Source organism: Somniosus microcephalus, chromosome 11 (genome assembly GCF_052327205.1).
Source record: "Somniosus microcephalus isolate GS21.2 chromosome 11, FLI_Smic_1.0, whole genome shotgun sequence".
NCBI lineage: Eukaryota > Metazoa > Chordata > Chondrichthyes > Squaliformes > Somniosidae > Somniosus > Somniosus microcephalus.
Genome location: NC_140997.1, coordinates 21,131,569 through 21,147,557, shown reverse-complemented (window position 1 = coordinate 21,147,557; position 15,989 = coordinate 21,131,569). Strand labels below are relative to the sequence as shown.

Genomic DNA, 15,989 nt, shown 5'->3' with positions numbered 1-15,989 from the left:
GACTACACCTCAAAACGAAATAATTGGTTGTGAAGCACTTTGGGATGCCCTGGAGATTTGAAAGGCGCCATGTAAATGCAACAAGGGATTTTCTGTGGGCGTGGGAGCAGGCCACCTGCCTTTTTGGCCAAGAAATAAAGTGTGATACAAAGAAAGAAAGTCTTGCATTTATATAGCGCCTTTCACAACCTCAGGTCGTCCCAAAGCGCTTTACAGCCAATGAAGTACATTTTGAAATGTGGTCGCTGTTGTAATGTAGGAAATGTGGCAGCCAATTTGCACAGCGGGGCCCCACAAACTGTGATGAAATAATGACCAGATAATCTGTTTTAGTGATGTTGGCTGAGTGAGATTTGGGTGTCCTAGTACAAGAAACACAGAGTTAGCATGCAGGTACAGCAAGCAATTAGGAAGGTAAATGGCATGTTGGCCTTTATTGCTAGAGGGTTGGAGTATAAGAGTAAGGGAGTCTTGCTACAATTGTACAGGGCTCTGGTGGCACCACACCTGGAGTACCGTGCACAGTTTTGGTCTCCTTATTTAAGGAAGGATATACTTGCCTTAGAAGCAGTGTAACGAAGGTTCACTAGATTGATCCCTGGGACGAGAGGGTTGTCCTGTGAGGCGAGATTAAGTAGATTGGGCCTGTACTTTCTGGAGTTTAGAAGAATGAGAGGTGATCTCATTGAAACATATAAGATTCTGAGAAGGATTGACAGGGTAGATGCTGAGAGATTGTTTTCCCTGGCTGGAGAATCTAGAACTAGGGGGCATAGTCTCACGATAAGAGGCCGGCCTTTTAAGACTGAGATGAGGAGGAATTTCTTCACTCAGATGGTTGTGAATCTTTGGAATTCTCTGCCCCAAAGGGCTGCGGATGCTCAGTTGTTGAGTATATTCAAGACAGAGATCGATAGATTTTTGGACTCCAGAGGAATTAAGGGATATGGAAATAGGGCAGGAAAGTGGAGTTGAGGTCAAAGATCAGCCATGATCTTATTGAATGGCGGAGCAGGCTCAAGGGGCCGAATGGCCGACTCCTGCTCCTAATTCTTATGTTCTTATGGCTGAGGGATAAATATTGACCAGGACACGGGGGAGAACTCCTCTGATTTTCTTCAAAATAGTTCCACGTTACGTCCACACGAGAGGGCAGACGGGTCCTCGGTTTAATGTCTCATCCGAAAGACAGTACCTCCGACAGTGCAGCACTCCCTCAGTTCTGCACTGGAGTGTCGGTCTGGATTTTGTGCTCAAGTCTCTGGAGTGGGGCTTGAACCCATAACCTTCTGTCTCAGAGGCAAGAGTGCTACCAACTGATGTCTAAAGGATGTCTAAAAAAAGAGGGTACAATAAAAAAAAAAGGTTATTTTATACATGAAAAGAAAGAAAATGAATCTTGCCAGACCATGAACGTCTATTATCAGGAAACTTACACCAGGGGAAAAAAAAGGGGGGGAAAATTAACAAAACCACGGCTAGATTTTGATAGTATTTATCTCTAAATTGTTCTGGAAATGTGCTGAATCTTCTCCTTGTAAGTAACCCTTATCTCATGGTTAAAATAAGTGACACACCAGTTTCTGAATTTTATCAGCTTTGAAAACCTTCCTACTTCAGTGTGGTTCAAAGGAGATTAAATTTACAGACTATGTGGTCTGCAAGTATAATGTGACACGGGAAGTCATTAGTAATAAATGAGTGGGGGCGTTACTAATCCCTCTCGATAGCTGCGGTCGGTTTTGTTTTCAGAACCCTTTCCAAAAAGAAGGGGGAATGAATGCACATGTAGACAGCTTCATCACGGCTTAAAATATTTATACAGTATACAGCCTGAAGGCACTCATTGATCTCGGCTTGGAACTGTTCCTGACTGCATGTTGCCCACAAGCCTCCCATTCTATTATAAGTTAAAGTATTTGTAATAACCAGCACCAGATGCCCATTACTTTTACTGTGAAACTACTCGTGGTACAGTACATAGGTTTGATCTGTGACGTGGTTTTACGCAAGAACTTCAAATTCAACTGCAGAATAGCAAAAACAACAACTGCCTTCCAAAAATGTCTAACACAAGTCTGAGGGACTGATTCATTAATGTTAACAAAAGGTTGGCAGTGCCGTCTTTAGATCATCTTTGATCACAATCGTCTGAAATTAACTGTGTGGTCTTGTATTACATTGAAAGCCATTTAATCTGAGGAAAATAGTACAGTGAAAGATTACAGTACTGAGCTATACAGACCAAGAAGGTCCAGATTTGATTTCTGGTCTGTGCTGAGCTAGCCAATCTCAGTCAGGCTAGTATTAGGGGTGAAATAACAACAGAAAATGCTGGAAATACTCAGCAGGCCAGGCAGCATCCGTGGAGAGAGAAACAGAGTTAACGTTTCAGGTCTGGGGCCCTTCATCAGAACTGGAGAAAGCTGGAGATGTAACAGATATTAAGCAGGTGCAGAGATGGGGGGGGGGGGTGGGGGTTGGTTAGGAGGGGAGGAAGGAGTAGAAAGAACATCCTGTACTTTTGTAAGAGGCAGGAAAGATAAAATGTTGCAAATGGGAATGGCAAAAATCATACTGCATGAAAAATGGGGGCAGGGATAATTATCTGAAATTGTTGAACTCAATGTTGAGTCCGGCAGGCTGCAAAGTGCCCAATGGAAAGATGAGGTGCTGTTCCTCGAGCTTACGTTGAGCTTCATTGGAACAATGCAATAGTTAGGGGTGCTACAATTAGCCTTAGCGTTCCAGGATCTAGAGAGGGATGCGTCTTTTCAAGGTTATCTACTCATAGAAACATAGAAGATAGGAGCAGGAGTAGGCCATTCGGCCCCTCGAGCCTGCTCCGCCATTCAATGCGATCATGGCTGATCATCCAAATTCAGTACCCTGTCCCTGCTTTCTCCCCATACCCCTTGATCCCTTTAGCCTTAAGAAATATATCCAACTCCTTGAATATATTTAATGAATCGGCCTCTACTGCCTTCTGTGGTAGAGAATTCCACAGGTTCACCACTCTCTAGGTGAAGAAATTCCTCCTCATTTCTGTCCTAAAAGGCTTACCCCTTATCCTTAGACTGTGACCCCTGGTTCTGGATTCCTCAACCATCTGGAACATCCTCCCTGCATCTAGTCTGTCCAGTCCTGCCAGTATTTTATAAGTTTCAATGAGATCCCCTCTCATTCTTCTAAACTCCAGCGAGTACAAGCCCAATCGACCCAATCTCTCCTCATACGTCATTCCTGCCATCCCAGGTATCAGCCTGGTGAATCTTCTCTGAACTCCTTCCATGGCAAGAATATCCTTCCTCAGATAAGGCGACCAAAACTGCACACAATACTCAAGGTGTGGTCTCACCAAGGCCCTGTACAACTGGAGCAAGACATCCTTGTTCCTGTACTCAAACCCTCTCGCTATGAAGGCCAACATACCATTTGCCTTCTTAACCGCCTGCTGCACCTGCATGCTTACCTTCAGCGACTGGTGCACAAGGACACCCAGGTCTCGTTGCACTTCCCCTTCTCCCAATCTATTGCCATTCAGATAATAATCTGCCTTCCTGTTTTTGACACCAAAGTGGATAACCTCACATTTATCCACGTTATATTGCATCTGCCATGCTTCTGCCCAATCACCCAACCTGTCCAAATCATCCTGTAGTTTCTCAGCATCCTCCTCACAGCACACATGCCCACCCAGCTTTGTGTCGTCTGCAAATTTGGAGATATTACATCAAGTTCCCTTGTCTAAATCATTAATATATATTGTGAATAGCTGGGGTCCAAGAACCGATCCCTGCGGTACCCCACTAGTCACTGCCTGCCACTCTGAAAAAGACCCGTTTATTCCAACTGTTTGCTTTCTATCTGCCAACCAGCTCTCTATCCAAGTCAATACCTTGCCCCCAATCCCATGTGCCTTAACTTTACACGCTAATCTCTTATGTGGGACCTTATCGAAAGCCTTCTGAAAGTCCAAATACACCACATCCACTGGTTCTCCCTTATCTATTTTACTAGTTACATCCTCAAAAAATTCCAGTAGATTAGTCAAGCATGATTTACCTTTTGTAAATCCATGTTGACTTTGTCCGATCCTGTCACTGTTTTCCAAGTGCTCTGCTATTACATCTTTTATAATGGACTCTAGCATTTTCCCCACTACCGATGTAATTCCCCGTTTTCTCTCTACCACCTTTTTTGAAAAGTGGGGTAACATTAGCTACCCTCCAATCCATGGGTACTGTTCCAGATTCCATCGAATGTTGGAAGATGATCAGCAATGCATCTACTATTTCTAGGGCCCCTTCCTTAAGTACCCTAGGATGTAGATTATCAGGCCCTGGGGATTTATCGGCCTTCAATCCCATCAATTTCTCTAACACCATTTCCCTACAAATACTGATTTCTTTCAGTTCCTCCGGTTTCCTCCCACAGTCCAAAGATGTGCGGGTTAGGTTGATTGGCTATGATAAATTGACCCTTAGTGTTAGGGGGATTAAATACGTGGGGTTACGGGGATAGAGTGGGATATGTGTTGGTGTAGGGGTTACGGGGATCGGGTGGGATATGTGTCGGTGCAGGCTCAATGGGCCGAATGGCCTCTATCTGCACTGTGGGGTTTCTGTGATTCATCAGACCCTATGTTCCCCGACATTTCTGGGAGGTTATTCGTGTCCTCCTTTGTGAAGACAGAACCAAAATATGTATTTAATTGGTCTGTCATTTCTTTGTTCCCCATTATAAATTCCCCTGATTCTGACTGCAAGGGACCTACGCTTGACTTCACCAATCTTTTTCTCTTCACATATCTATAAAAGCTTTTACAGTCAGTTTTTATGTTCCCTGCAAGCTTACTCTCATATTGTATTTCCCCCTTCTTAATTAATCCCTTTGTCCTCCTTTGTTGAATCCTAAACTGCTTCCAATCCTCAGGTTTACTGCTTTTTCTGGCCAATTTATATGTCCTCTCCTTGGATGTTACGCTATCCCTAATTTCCCTTGTTAGCCACGGTTGAGTCACCTTTTTTGTTTTACTTTTATGCCAAACTGGGATGAACAAATTCTGTAGTTCATCCATGCGGTCTTTGAATGTTTGCCATTGCCGATCCACCGTTAACCCTTTGAGTGACATTCCCCAGTCAATCCTACCCAATTCGCGCATCAGACCATCGTAGTTTCCTTTATTTAAATTCAGGACCCTAGTCTCTGAGTCAACTACTTCATTCTCCATCTTAATGAAAATTGTTAGTGATTCTGCTGGAAGTGCAGGCACCTTGCTGGGTAAGGACAGGGTTGGGGTCACATTATTCCAGAATAGTTTTGGTTCAAATCATAAAGTATTATAACAATACAGTATAGAAGAGGGAAGAAGTGTCCTCAATGCTCCATTTTTGACACTTTAATAAGTGAAAACTGCAGTCATCAACTCCTATCCCTATTTATGTGACAATAGCAACCATTAAATGTAAGATATCATTGACCACCAATTGACTGTACGCAGTGTGTTTATGCTGAGATGTGCGGAGTGAAATGTCTCATGTTAGTTTTACAAATAAAGTCCACAGAAGGAATGTCAACTCCCCACCACCACCATCACCCGCACTGCCTCCCACTGCTGTAATTCAGGCTCAGCATTTCAGGGTTTAGTGGGCCTAACCCAGCACTACACAAATTAAGTGCTACATGGAACCTTTGACAGTGCAGCTCTCCCTTAGTACCACACTGGAGTGTCAGCCTAGATTTTGCGCTCGAGTCTCGGGAGTCAGCCTAGATTTTGTGCTCGAGTCCCGGGAGTCAGCCTAGATTTTGCGCTCGAGTCCCGGGAGTCAGCCTAGATTTTGTGTTCGAGTCCCGGGAGTCAGCCTAGATTTTGTGCTCGAGTCCCGGGAGTCAGCCTAGATTTTGCGCTCGAGTCTCGGGAGTCAGCCTAGATTTTGCGCTCGAGTCCCGGGAGTCAGCCTAGATTTTGCGCTCGAGTCCCGGGAGTCAGCCTAGATTTTGCGCTCGAGTCCCAGGAGTCAGCCTAGATTTTGCGCTCGAGTCCCGGGAGTCAGCCTAGATTTTGCGCTCGAGTCCCGGGAGTCAGCCTAGATTTTGCGCTCGAGTCCCAGGAGTCAGCCTAGATTTTGCGCTCGAGTCCCGGGAGTCAGCCTAGATTTTGCGCTCGAGTCCCAGGAGTCAGCCTAGATTTTGCGCTCGAGTCCCGGGAGTCAGCCTAGATTTTTGTGCTCGAGTCCCGGGAGTCAGCCTAGATTTTGCGCTCGAGTCCCGGGAGTCAGCCTAGATTTTGCGCTCGAGTCCCGGGAGTCAGCCTAGATTTTGCGTTCGAGTCCCGGGAGTCAGCCTAGATTTTGTGCTCGAGTCCCGGGAGTCAGCCTAGATTTTGTGCTCGAGTCCCGGGAGTCAGCCTAGATTTTGTGCTCGAGTCCCGGGAGTCAGCCTAGATTTTGTGCTCGAGTCCCGGGAGTCAGCCTAGATTTTGCGCTCGAGTCCCGGGAGTCGGCCTAGATTTTGTGCTCGAGTCCCGGGAGTCGGCCTAGATTTTGCGCTCGAGTCCCGGGAGTCGGCCTAGATTTTGTGCTCGAGTCCCGGGAGTCAGCCTAGATTTTGCGCTCGAGTCTCGGGAGTCAGCCTAGATTTTGCGCTCGAGTCCCGGGAGTCAGCCTAGATTTTGCGCTCGAGTCCCGGGAGTCAGCCTAGATTTTGCGCTCGAGTCCCGGGAGTCAGCCTAGATTTTGCGCTCGAGTCCCGGGAGTCAGCCTAGATTTTGTGCTCGAGTCTCGGGAGTCAGCCTAGATTTTGCGCTCGAGTCCCGGGAGTCAGCCTAGATTTTGCGCTCGAGTCCCGGGAGTCAGCCTAGATTTTGCGCTCGAGTCCCGGGAGTCAGCCTAGATTTTGTGCTCGAGTCTCGGGAGTCAGCCTAGATTTTGCGCTCGAGTCTCGGGAGTCAGCCTAGATTTTGCGCTCGAGTCCCGGGAGTCAGCCTAGATTTTGCGCTCGAGTCCCGGGAGTCAGCCTAGATTTTGTGCTCGAGTCCCGGGAGTCAACCTAGATTTTGTGCTCGAGTCTCGGGAGTCAGCCTAGATTTTGCGCTCGAGTCCCGGGAGTCAGCCTAGATTTTGCGCTCGAACCCAGAACTTCTGACTCGGAGACTGGCAGGAGTGCTACCCACTGAGCCAAAGCTGACACATAGCTGGAAGCCCATTAATTAAACGTGCAGACTGGAAAATTCACCCTGCGGATCTGATCAGGACTGGAAAATTTACACTACAGATCCAATAATTTGAGGAGTTTCATATTTTTCACAATACTAAATCTATACAACAATCCTATGCCCCTCCATTATATTTCAGAAATTTGGAGAGTACGGTAGTTACATTAAAGATAATAGTTTGCTTATTAGATCCAATTTACATGATGCACTCTAGTTTAATTACAAAATAGACCTTCTCAGAACTCAAAACCTGTCAATCCTAACTTTTCAAGATGAAGATGGTATAGTTAAGTTCACCGTTGAGAAATAGAAAAACCGTGTACTGGTATTGAAAGTTTAATATCACCGTGCAGGACTTAGTGCAGTATCCCACAACATGACACACACATCAGAGTGTGGGAAAATCCAGTGCCTATTCTCTTTTCCTACATTGAGTGGCCAATGGAAAATTAAAAATAAGAAAGGTATGCTTAACTCAAATGGTGAATCAGAGGTTAGCAATTACTCATATCTTTGAAAGAGAGTAGAAAAAGTAGGGGTTCATATTTGAAAATGTATAAAATTTGTTAAGGGCAAATGGAAATGTAATAAGTTATTAAAAGACACTGTCTGGACATTGGTATCTAATTTGTTTTAAATGTTTGGCAGCTGACAAAATCACGTAAGCCGCTCAGTTTTTCATAAGGCAACATTCCATCTGCTTAAATGGGTTTCACCCCTTTCATTCCCATAATTTCAGGTGAGCAGAGAAGGGCATATTTTATTTTATCTTCAAAAAGAAATCAAAGTCAGGGGAGTGTATGCTTTAAAATTTCTGCTGAATCGTAACCAAAACTTTTTTCCTCTTTTTAGGTTCCAAAGAATCGTTGCTTTCATCCACGATTTCAGTCAATGAAGAAGTCATGACTATTCTGGAAGAGGTGATCATGCATACATTCCAGCAATGTGTGTATTATATCACAAAGGTTTGTTTAGATTACAGTTCTTCTTCTTAGGCAGTCCCTCAGAACTGAGGATGACTTGCTTCCACACTAAAAATGAGTTCTCAGGTGACTGAGAGTCCAATGCGGGACCTACAGTCTCTGTCACAGGTGGGGCCGACAGTGGTTGAAGGGGCGGGTGGGTGGGGTGCTTGGGTTGACGTGTGCTCCTTGTGCTGTTTGCGCTTGGCTTCCGCTTGCTCCTGGCGCAGAGACTCGAGGTGTTCGGCGCCTTCCCGAATGCTTCTCCTCCACTTTGTGCGGTCTTGGGCCAAGGATTCCCAGGTGTCGGTGGGGATGTTGCACTTTTTTAAGGAGGCTTTGAGGGTGTCCTTGAAGCGTTTCCTCTGCCCACCTGGAGCTCTCTTGCCGTGTCGGAGCTCCGAGTAGAGCGCTTGTTTTGGGAGTCTCGTATCAGGCATGCGGACAATATGACCCGTCCATCGGAGCTCGGTAGATATATAGAATATGCTGCTACCAAAATGTGCATTACATCTTTTAAAAAGGAACGGAGGAATATGTATTTAAGAACAGGATTGAGATTATAAGGATAAGTACAGATCTGGATGATAGTCCCTATGCTCTCAGGACCATGGAAACATCATCCTTAGAATGCAACTAGTTAGAGTTGTATGATGAAGATTGTAGCGTTTGATACTCTAGGGTTTCCGTTCACTCCCCTTCAGAGTTGAAGGTGAAATTTCACCACAGTTTTATTTTCTCAGCCATTTTAGCTGTGGTTGTTCATCTCCCGCAAGAGATTAGAAAACGTAGGGAGTCTGCAGACAGTGCAGTTTGTATATCAGGTGTTGAAAGGACAGGCTCAATGGACAAAATGGCCCTCTTTTTCCATGTTTTTATATATTATTATGACTTTTATACATCCTCGTGACCCAGTGATCAAGAACAATGGCGTGTAGCAAAAGTGGAACAAAGGAACTAATTTACATAGAATCTAAAGCACAGAAACAGGCCATTTGGCCGAACTGGTCTATGCCGGCATTTATGACACACGCGAGCCTCCTCCCATCCATCTTCATCTGACCGTATCAGCATATCCTTCTATTCCTTTCTCCCTCGTGCTTATCCAGCTTCCCCTTAATGCAGCTATGCTATTCATCTCAACTACTCCTTGTGGTAGCGAGTTCCACATTCTGACCACCCTCTGGGTTAAGGAAGTTTCTCCTGAATTCCCTATTGGATTTATGGTCCCTAATTTTGGTCTCCCCCGCCCCGACAAGTGGAAAGATATTCTCTACATCTACCTGATCAAACCCCTTATAAAAGGAAACTAGCCATACAACGGTACGCAATAGAAGATTTAGAGGATTGGAACAATAGAGTTGATCCAAACAGTAGTTTCAGAATGATTTGTGCCCTTGTTGTGCGCTGACGTTCACACCAAATTTATACTCGGCATCAAAATCATATACAGAACAGCTGAATCTCATCGTATTTCAGGCGGACCAACCCAGCCGGGTGGCTGGGCAGTGGTGCAGGCCATGCCGGTAAGTAGAGTTCATCTGTATGTGGCCAGATTACTGGAGGTCCTGGTGGAGGAGGTCCAGAGGAGGGGGGGGGGATGTCCCGTACCCGCAGGGGGCGAGAGTCCACTTCGTCCCCCCCGTCCCTTCTGCAGCAGTTGGTGCTGCTCTGCCTGGCCTCATGTCCTCCTCCCATTCCTCCTGCAGACCAAGGGGGACCCCTGGCAAGATGCTGATGGCCAAGCACTCCCTTTCTCCTGGTGACTCCAACAAGGTGTCCAATAAGGTGGAGTAGCACAGCACTTACTCTATTTAGGTGAAGTCCTCAGAGAATTTCCAGAATAAATGTTGATAGAGTGTTGAAGTCTCGACAAAATGTCCCAGAAAGGCTCCTGATGTGTTTCAACAGTCCTCTTCAAACCTCCAGCAGCAAGTGAACAGTAAAAGGTGACATACCTTTAAATATCACTCGAAATTCCTCTGCAACGACTTGTTTGCTCCCAATCAGTCGGTTGCTGTTGGGAGAGGGCGTTAGTTCAAGTGCTAGCTGCCAAAATGCCGTGCAGCCTCCTTTAATAAGCGGCAATAATTATTTAAGTGGCAATCGATCCTCCGGGCGGCCATTCCTATTGCAAGCTTTCACTCCTTTACCAAGATGGCATCTTGCGTTAAACGTGGGCTAAACCGGCGTTTCAGCTTGACCCCATCTTGGCCACCTCGGAGGCTCTTTAGCGCCTAGAGTATCTGGGGAAAATCGCCCCCTAACTCTTTCCGAAGCCCTTGTGCCAAGCCTTGTCCTCTATGTGGTTTTGGACACAGCAAAAGGAGACAACCCTATACACGCTGTATGCTTATTGTTTTCTCAAAAAACTTGCAAAGTCACTTTTGTCTGTGCGGGAAAGTCTACAATCCTCGACGCAGCCTGTGTGGTGGTGCTCCAAGTTTCAAAGGAAAAAGGAGCGCCCAATGTGTGCAGCAAAAGTTACCTGAAATTCTTCGCCCAGAGAGTGGTGAACCTGTGGAATCCTCTACCACACAAGGCAGTTGAGGCCAATTCATTAAATATATTCAAGGAGTTGGATATATTTCTTAAGGCTAAAGGGATCAAGGGATATGGGGAGAAAGCAGGGACAGGGTACTGAGTTTGGATGATCAGCCATGATCTCATTAAATGGCAGAACAGGCTTGAGGGGCCAAATGGCCTACTCCTGCTCCTATCTTCTATGTTTCTAAACCTCTATTCTCATGTTAGCAGCAAGTATGATAGCAAAATAGCACATTGGCTTTGCTCCTTTCTCATTTTTCCAATATTATTTGTGTCTGGATCCAAAGCCACACAAGTAATAAGTTTCATCAGTTCTCAGTTAACTGGATGGAAGGGGAAAATTGGAGGAAGATCATCTGCATTTAAGGGGAAGCTACATAAATACACGAGGGAGAAAGGAATAGAAGGATATGCTGATAGCTAGATGAAATAAGGTGGGAGGAGGCTCGTGTGGAGCATAAACACTGGCACAGACCAGTTGGGCTGAATAGCCTGTTTCTGTGCTGTAAGTTCTATGTCATCACCACATTATTCTTGTACACTTCCTGGCATGTGCCCAAGAATGACAGATAGTGGCCTTGGAGGTGATAGCATTCCTTCCTTAGCCAGAGTTGATGTATGGTCCAGGAGATGGGAGGGGGGGAAAAAGCATCATTTTGTCACTCAGCAAAAGTACAGAAGTGTAGTTTCCTCTGTACCACATTACTGCCCATCACTAGTGCCCTGCCCCTGCAGCTATCCAATGTTGTAGCTGTTTGGCTGAAAGTTTATAGGAAAATCAAAGTAATCTGATTCACAAAAGGTTAACAAGAGCAAGTCTCAGTATCCCATCATAAGGAAATGAATTTTGCTTCTCCCTGAGCACAAGCAGCACTAGTGTGATGGAAGCGGAAGTCCATCATTCATTTGCCTGTATTTCTAGTCAATGTGTAATGTTAGTCCCGATGCGGAGGAAAGGATTAACATCGGAAAATGTGAGCGAATTACAATCGAAAACTCTATTCCTATGTCAGTGAAAAGTTACTTATTTTTTTCTAATAGACTTGCATTTCTACAGCGCTTTTCACCGGACGTCTCAAAACGCTTTACAGCCAATGAGGTACTTTTGAAGTGGAGTCACCATTGTAATGTGGGAAACGCGCAATTTGCGCACAGCAAGATCCCAGATAATCTGTTTTCTTGTTATGTTGGTTGAGGGATAAATATTGGCCCCAGGACACTGGGGATAACTCCCCTGCTCCTCTTCGAAATAGTGCCACGGGATCTTTTACAGCCACCTGAGAGCGCGGACAGGGCCTCGATTTAACGTCTCATCCAAAAGACGACACCTCTGACAGTGCAGCACTCCCTCACCACTGCACTGGAAGTTTCAGCCTAGATTTATGTGCTCAAATCCCTGGAGTGGGACTTGAACCCACAACCTTCTGACTCTGAGGTGAGTGTGCTACCCACTGAGCCACAGCTGACAGTAACTTAAAAACTGTTTGGACAAATATCAGTGAGATTAATTTTTCTTAGTCCATAACTATCTCATGGCTAATCTTCTGAACGGTGAAATCGCAAATAGTTGTAACCTCTGCTTCTGCTGTTGTCCTGTGCTGGCAATACGCGGTTATTTTTGTCACCTCAACTGTGTAATGCTAGCAGCCAGTGAACAAGGAAGAAGACACATTTGGCTTGGCAGAAAACTATAGGGTGCAGGCAATTTAAAACAAACATTTAAAAAAATCTATCTCCCCAACTATCGCGAATCTACTGAGTATATTATGGCCCTGATTTTAACTCCGGGTGGATTCCCCACTCAGGCCTGAGTTAAATTTACAGTCGGGTCTCAATGATGTCACCGGGCCAGACTATGCGTATGTAAAGAAGGACCCTGTTGGCTCCGGGCGCGTGTCCTCGCTGCCTGCTCAGGCGAGCAGGTTAAAATTGCAGATGTTGCGATCATGGCGGCTTTCGGACAGGTAAGAGCCAGGGGCGATTTTAACTTGCCTACCCGCCAGATTCTGCTGAGCGAGTAGGATTATGACCCTAATCATTTCAAAGGGAAATTGGTTTAAAAAAGCAGCCCTTATCACTGCACTAGCTTTTAAAAGTGGTGTGCCACCAAACTCCTCTCAATCAACGTAATACACTTGCACAGGTGATAAAGCACATTGGCCCCTTGAACAACAGTATATTGGCAGAGGCCCACTGAGGTTGGGACAGATACCACTCACAATGATTCTCCCCTTCATCTATTACTTAAAATTTTTCCATTTTGTTCTTATTTTAGCTGCAGTTGTAAATTTGCTTTTTTTTTCAAATCTGCAAGTTTAAATGTTTGAAGAATTTAAATAAATACGGTCTTTAATCCCAAGGAGGTACAGACTGGAGCTCATCATTTATTATGCTCAGCAAATGGCTATAAATCCTAAAAAAAAGGGTGCTGACTCAGGGTACTCCAGCTCGCATTCTGTAAATATCTCCAGCACCAAATGCCTACTGGAGTGCTATGAATTAATCTGATTTAATCCATTTGATTTACAAGTTTATTTAAACTTGCATTCACACCCTTGCAGTTTAGTAAGTTCCAGACATGAGGAATCTGGATTCTTTTCCCTTTGTGGACTGAAATGGACTTGGGACAAATTATTGGCACAGCTGAATAATCAAACAGTTTGGACAGTCATAAATATTTAACTGACAACTAAATTCCCCTTGCAGAATAAAAAAAAATGGATCGCATGAAAACAGCTCAATGGCTCAGTACCTAAGGGGTAACTGAGCAATGGAGACAGAATGAGGGGCCATTTAACATGGGTGAGTGGGTGGGGGCGGGGTTAAATGGCCAAAAATTCGAGGCATGTCGGGAAGCCGGCTCCAACCCGCCGACTTCCGTTTTTTACCCGAGGTGGGACAAGGGGCGGGCAGCCAACCTGCTCCCAGGAGGCAGGTTGGCATTTTATATATGTTAATGAAGGTGGAAGCCTCGGTTTTACTGTGGCCGGCCGGGTTTCCCAGGCCTCGGGAAACCCGGCAGCTGTAGCGAGGCAAGGACAATCTCGGGGGGTACTCCTTGTGGGCCAGGAGGAGCAGGAGTGCTTCCTCCTGGCCCCCCGAGCTCCCCCACCATCAGACTCAACCCCCCCCCCCCCAAACAAACCCACCCCCGGGATCGGACCCTCGCCCGGGGTCGGTGATTGGACCTATCTGGTCCTGCGGCTTCCTCCGCAGCATTCCCCGACCGACTGGAAGCCAAGCCTGTCAATCAGGCTGACTTCCGGGCGGGGAACCTGTCCATGATGTTAGACGCACGCTGTGGTGTTAAATCTCCACAGCATGCGGGAAACCCAGACTTCCCGGTTTCCCGCGCACTACCAGACCCCGCCCCCCCCCCCCCAACCCGCTCCCAGTGTGTTGGTAAATTAACTTCCCTCATTGTTCCCAGGTCTTGTGTTGAGTTAAGTGAGCTAACTATATCACAACCAGCCCCAAAGTCCCTGGCCAGCAAGACCATGTCAGCCAGGCTTCCTACTTCTGATTACTATCCAGTAACTCTTGCCAAAAAGTGCAGAGCTGTGGACAGGATCGGGCTCAGTTTTGATGTTTTACCCCCAGTAGAATAACCTAAGACTCACTCAGTAAAAGCATAGCACAAAAATGCCCCCAAATCCCAGACTATAAGTGATAGTAAAAGAGGCCATAAAGGAAGCATGTTTGGAAATGAACATGCCAGAAGGCTATGGTTTAGGGTGTCTTTCAAAAAAGGGTACAGCTTGTGGTCCATTGTCAAAATGATAGTCTGCACAGAATATGAATGTGGTCTAAACCAGTGCAGTTGCAGGAGTGCTTAATAATATTGTTAACTGCAAAGTATACATAACTTTAATTCTTAAGTGTTACCTTGCCTTACCTTGAAGAGTGCGTAAAAACGCCATTATTGTTCATTATTGTGTCCTGGCCAATATTTATCCCTCAATCAACATCACTAAAACAGACTATCTGGTCATTATCACATTGCTGTTTGAGGGAGCTTGCTGTGCGCAAATTGGCTGCTGTGTTTCCTACATTATAACAGTGACTACACTTCAAAAAGTCTCCATTGCTCAGTCAACCCTCAGGTACTGAGCCACTGGGCTGTTTTTATGTGGTACATTTAAAAAAAAATCTGCAACGGAAATTTCGTTGTCAGTTAAATATTTATTGGCTGTAAAGTGCTTTGGGACGTCCGGTGGCCGTGAAAGGTGCAATATAAATGTAAACCTTTCTTTTCCTTTTTTTTCTTTGTTTTACAGTCACTTTATGTTGCACTGCCTGCCTTCCTGGATTGCAATCCCTTCCAGACTGAGAGTGGACATTCCTGGATGAATTATTCTCCCCTCCCAGAGCCAATTCGCAACATCATGCAAATATACCAGACGACACTGGACCTCCTCCACCAGTACGAGGTGCACCCTGAAATCACAGCACAGATGTTTGCTTACCTATTCTTCTTCTCCAATGCCTCCCTCTTCAATCAGCTCATGGATAGGGGTAAGTTTAACAATGTACAAAGACACTTTTACATCAGATTACGTATAATGCAGAGAATAGAAACAGGCCACTCGGCCCAGCAGGTCTATGCTGGTGTTTTATGCTCCACACGAGCCTCCTCCCACCCTCCTTCATCTAACCCTATCAACATTTACTTATGGGGGATAGCAAAATACTGCAGATGCTGGAAATCCGAAATAACAACAGAAAATGCTGGAAAAACTCAGCAGGCCAGGCAACATCCGTGGAGAGAAAATAGAGTCAACGTTTCGGGGCAAACCCTTTGTCAAGACTGGAAAAGCACAGGAAATGAAATAGATTGAAAGGCCAGGCTGGGAGAGAACAAAAGAGAAGTGAAGAGACATTAAGAGGTATTCAAAACGAGACGAGGTGGTGATAGGACAAGTGGAGACAAAAGATGGCTCTAGATTAGGTGTGAAATGCGCTGGCAGAATGGGAGACAGCTGCCATGTGGGAGAGAAAAAAAAGGGGGGGGGGGAAGGGCCAAAACAAAGGTGTGGATAAAAAATAAGTAAAAATGTAATGGGGGCTGAGGTTATGATCTGAAATTGTTGAACTCGATATTGAGTCCGGCAGGCTGTAAAGTGCCTAATCGGAAGATGAGGTGCTGTTCCTCGAGCTTACGCTGAGCTTCCGTGGAACAATGCAAGAGGCCGAGTACGGTGAGGTCCGAGTGGGAATGGGGCGGTGAATTAAAATGACAAATAAACATATCCTTATATTCCTTT

At 45.6% G+C, this 15,989-nt stretch overlaps 1 protein-coding gene across 3 annotated transcripts in view; it reads left to right on the top strand.

Annotated features, from left to right (window-relative positions):
- radil (Ras association and DIL domains) overlaps nucleotides 1-15,989 on the top strand; it is a 122,045-nt gene that overhangs the window by 65,930 nt on the left and 40,126 nt on the right. For all 3 annotated transcript variants that reach the window (XM_086000304.1, XM_086000302.1, XM_086000303.1), the window contains 2 exons: nucleotides 8,069-8,181; nucleotides 15,003-15,240. In XM_086000304.1, coding sequence (XP_085856430.1) covers nucleotides 8,069-8,181; nucleotides 15,003-15,240 — 351 coding nt within the window. The remainder of the gene's footprint in view (nucleotides 1-8,068; nucleotides 8,182-15,002; nucleotides 15,241-15,989) is intronic.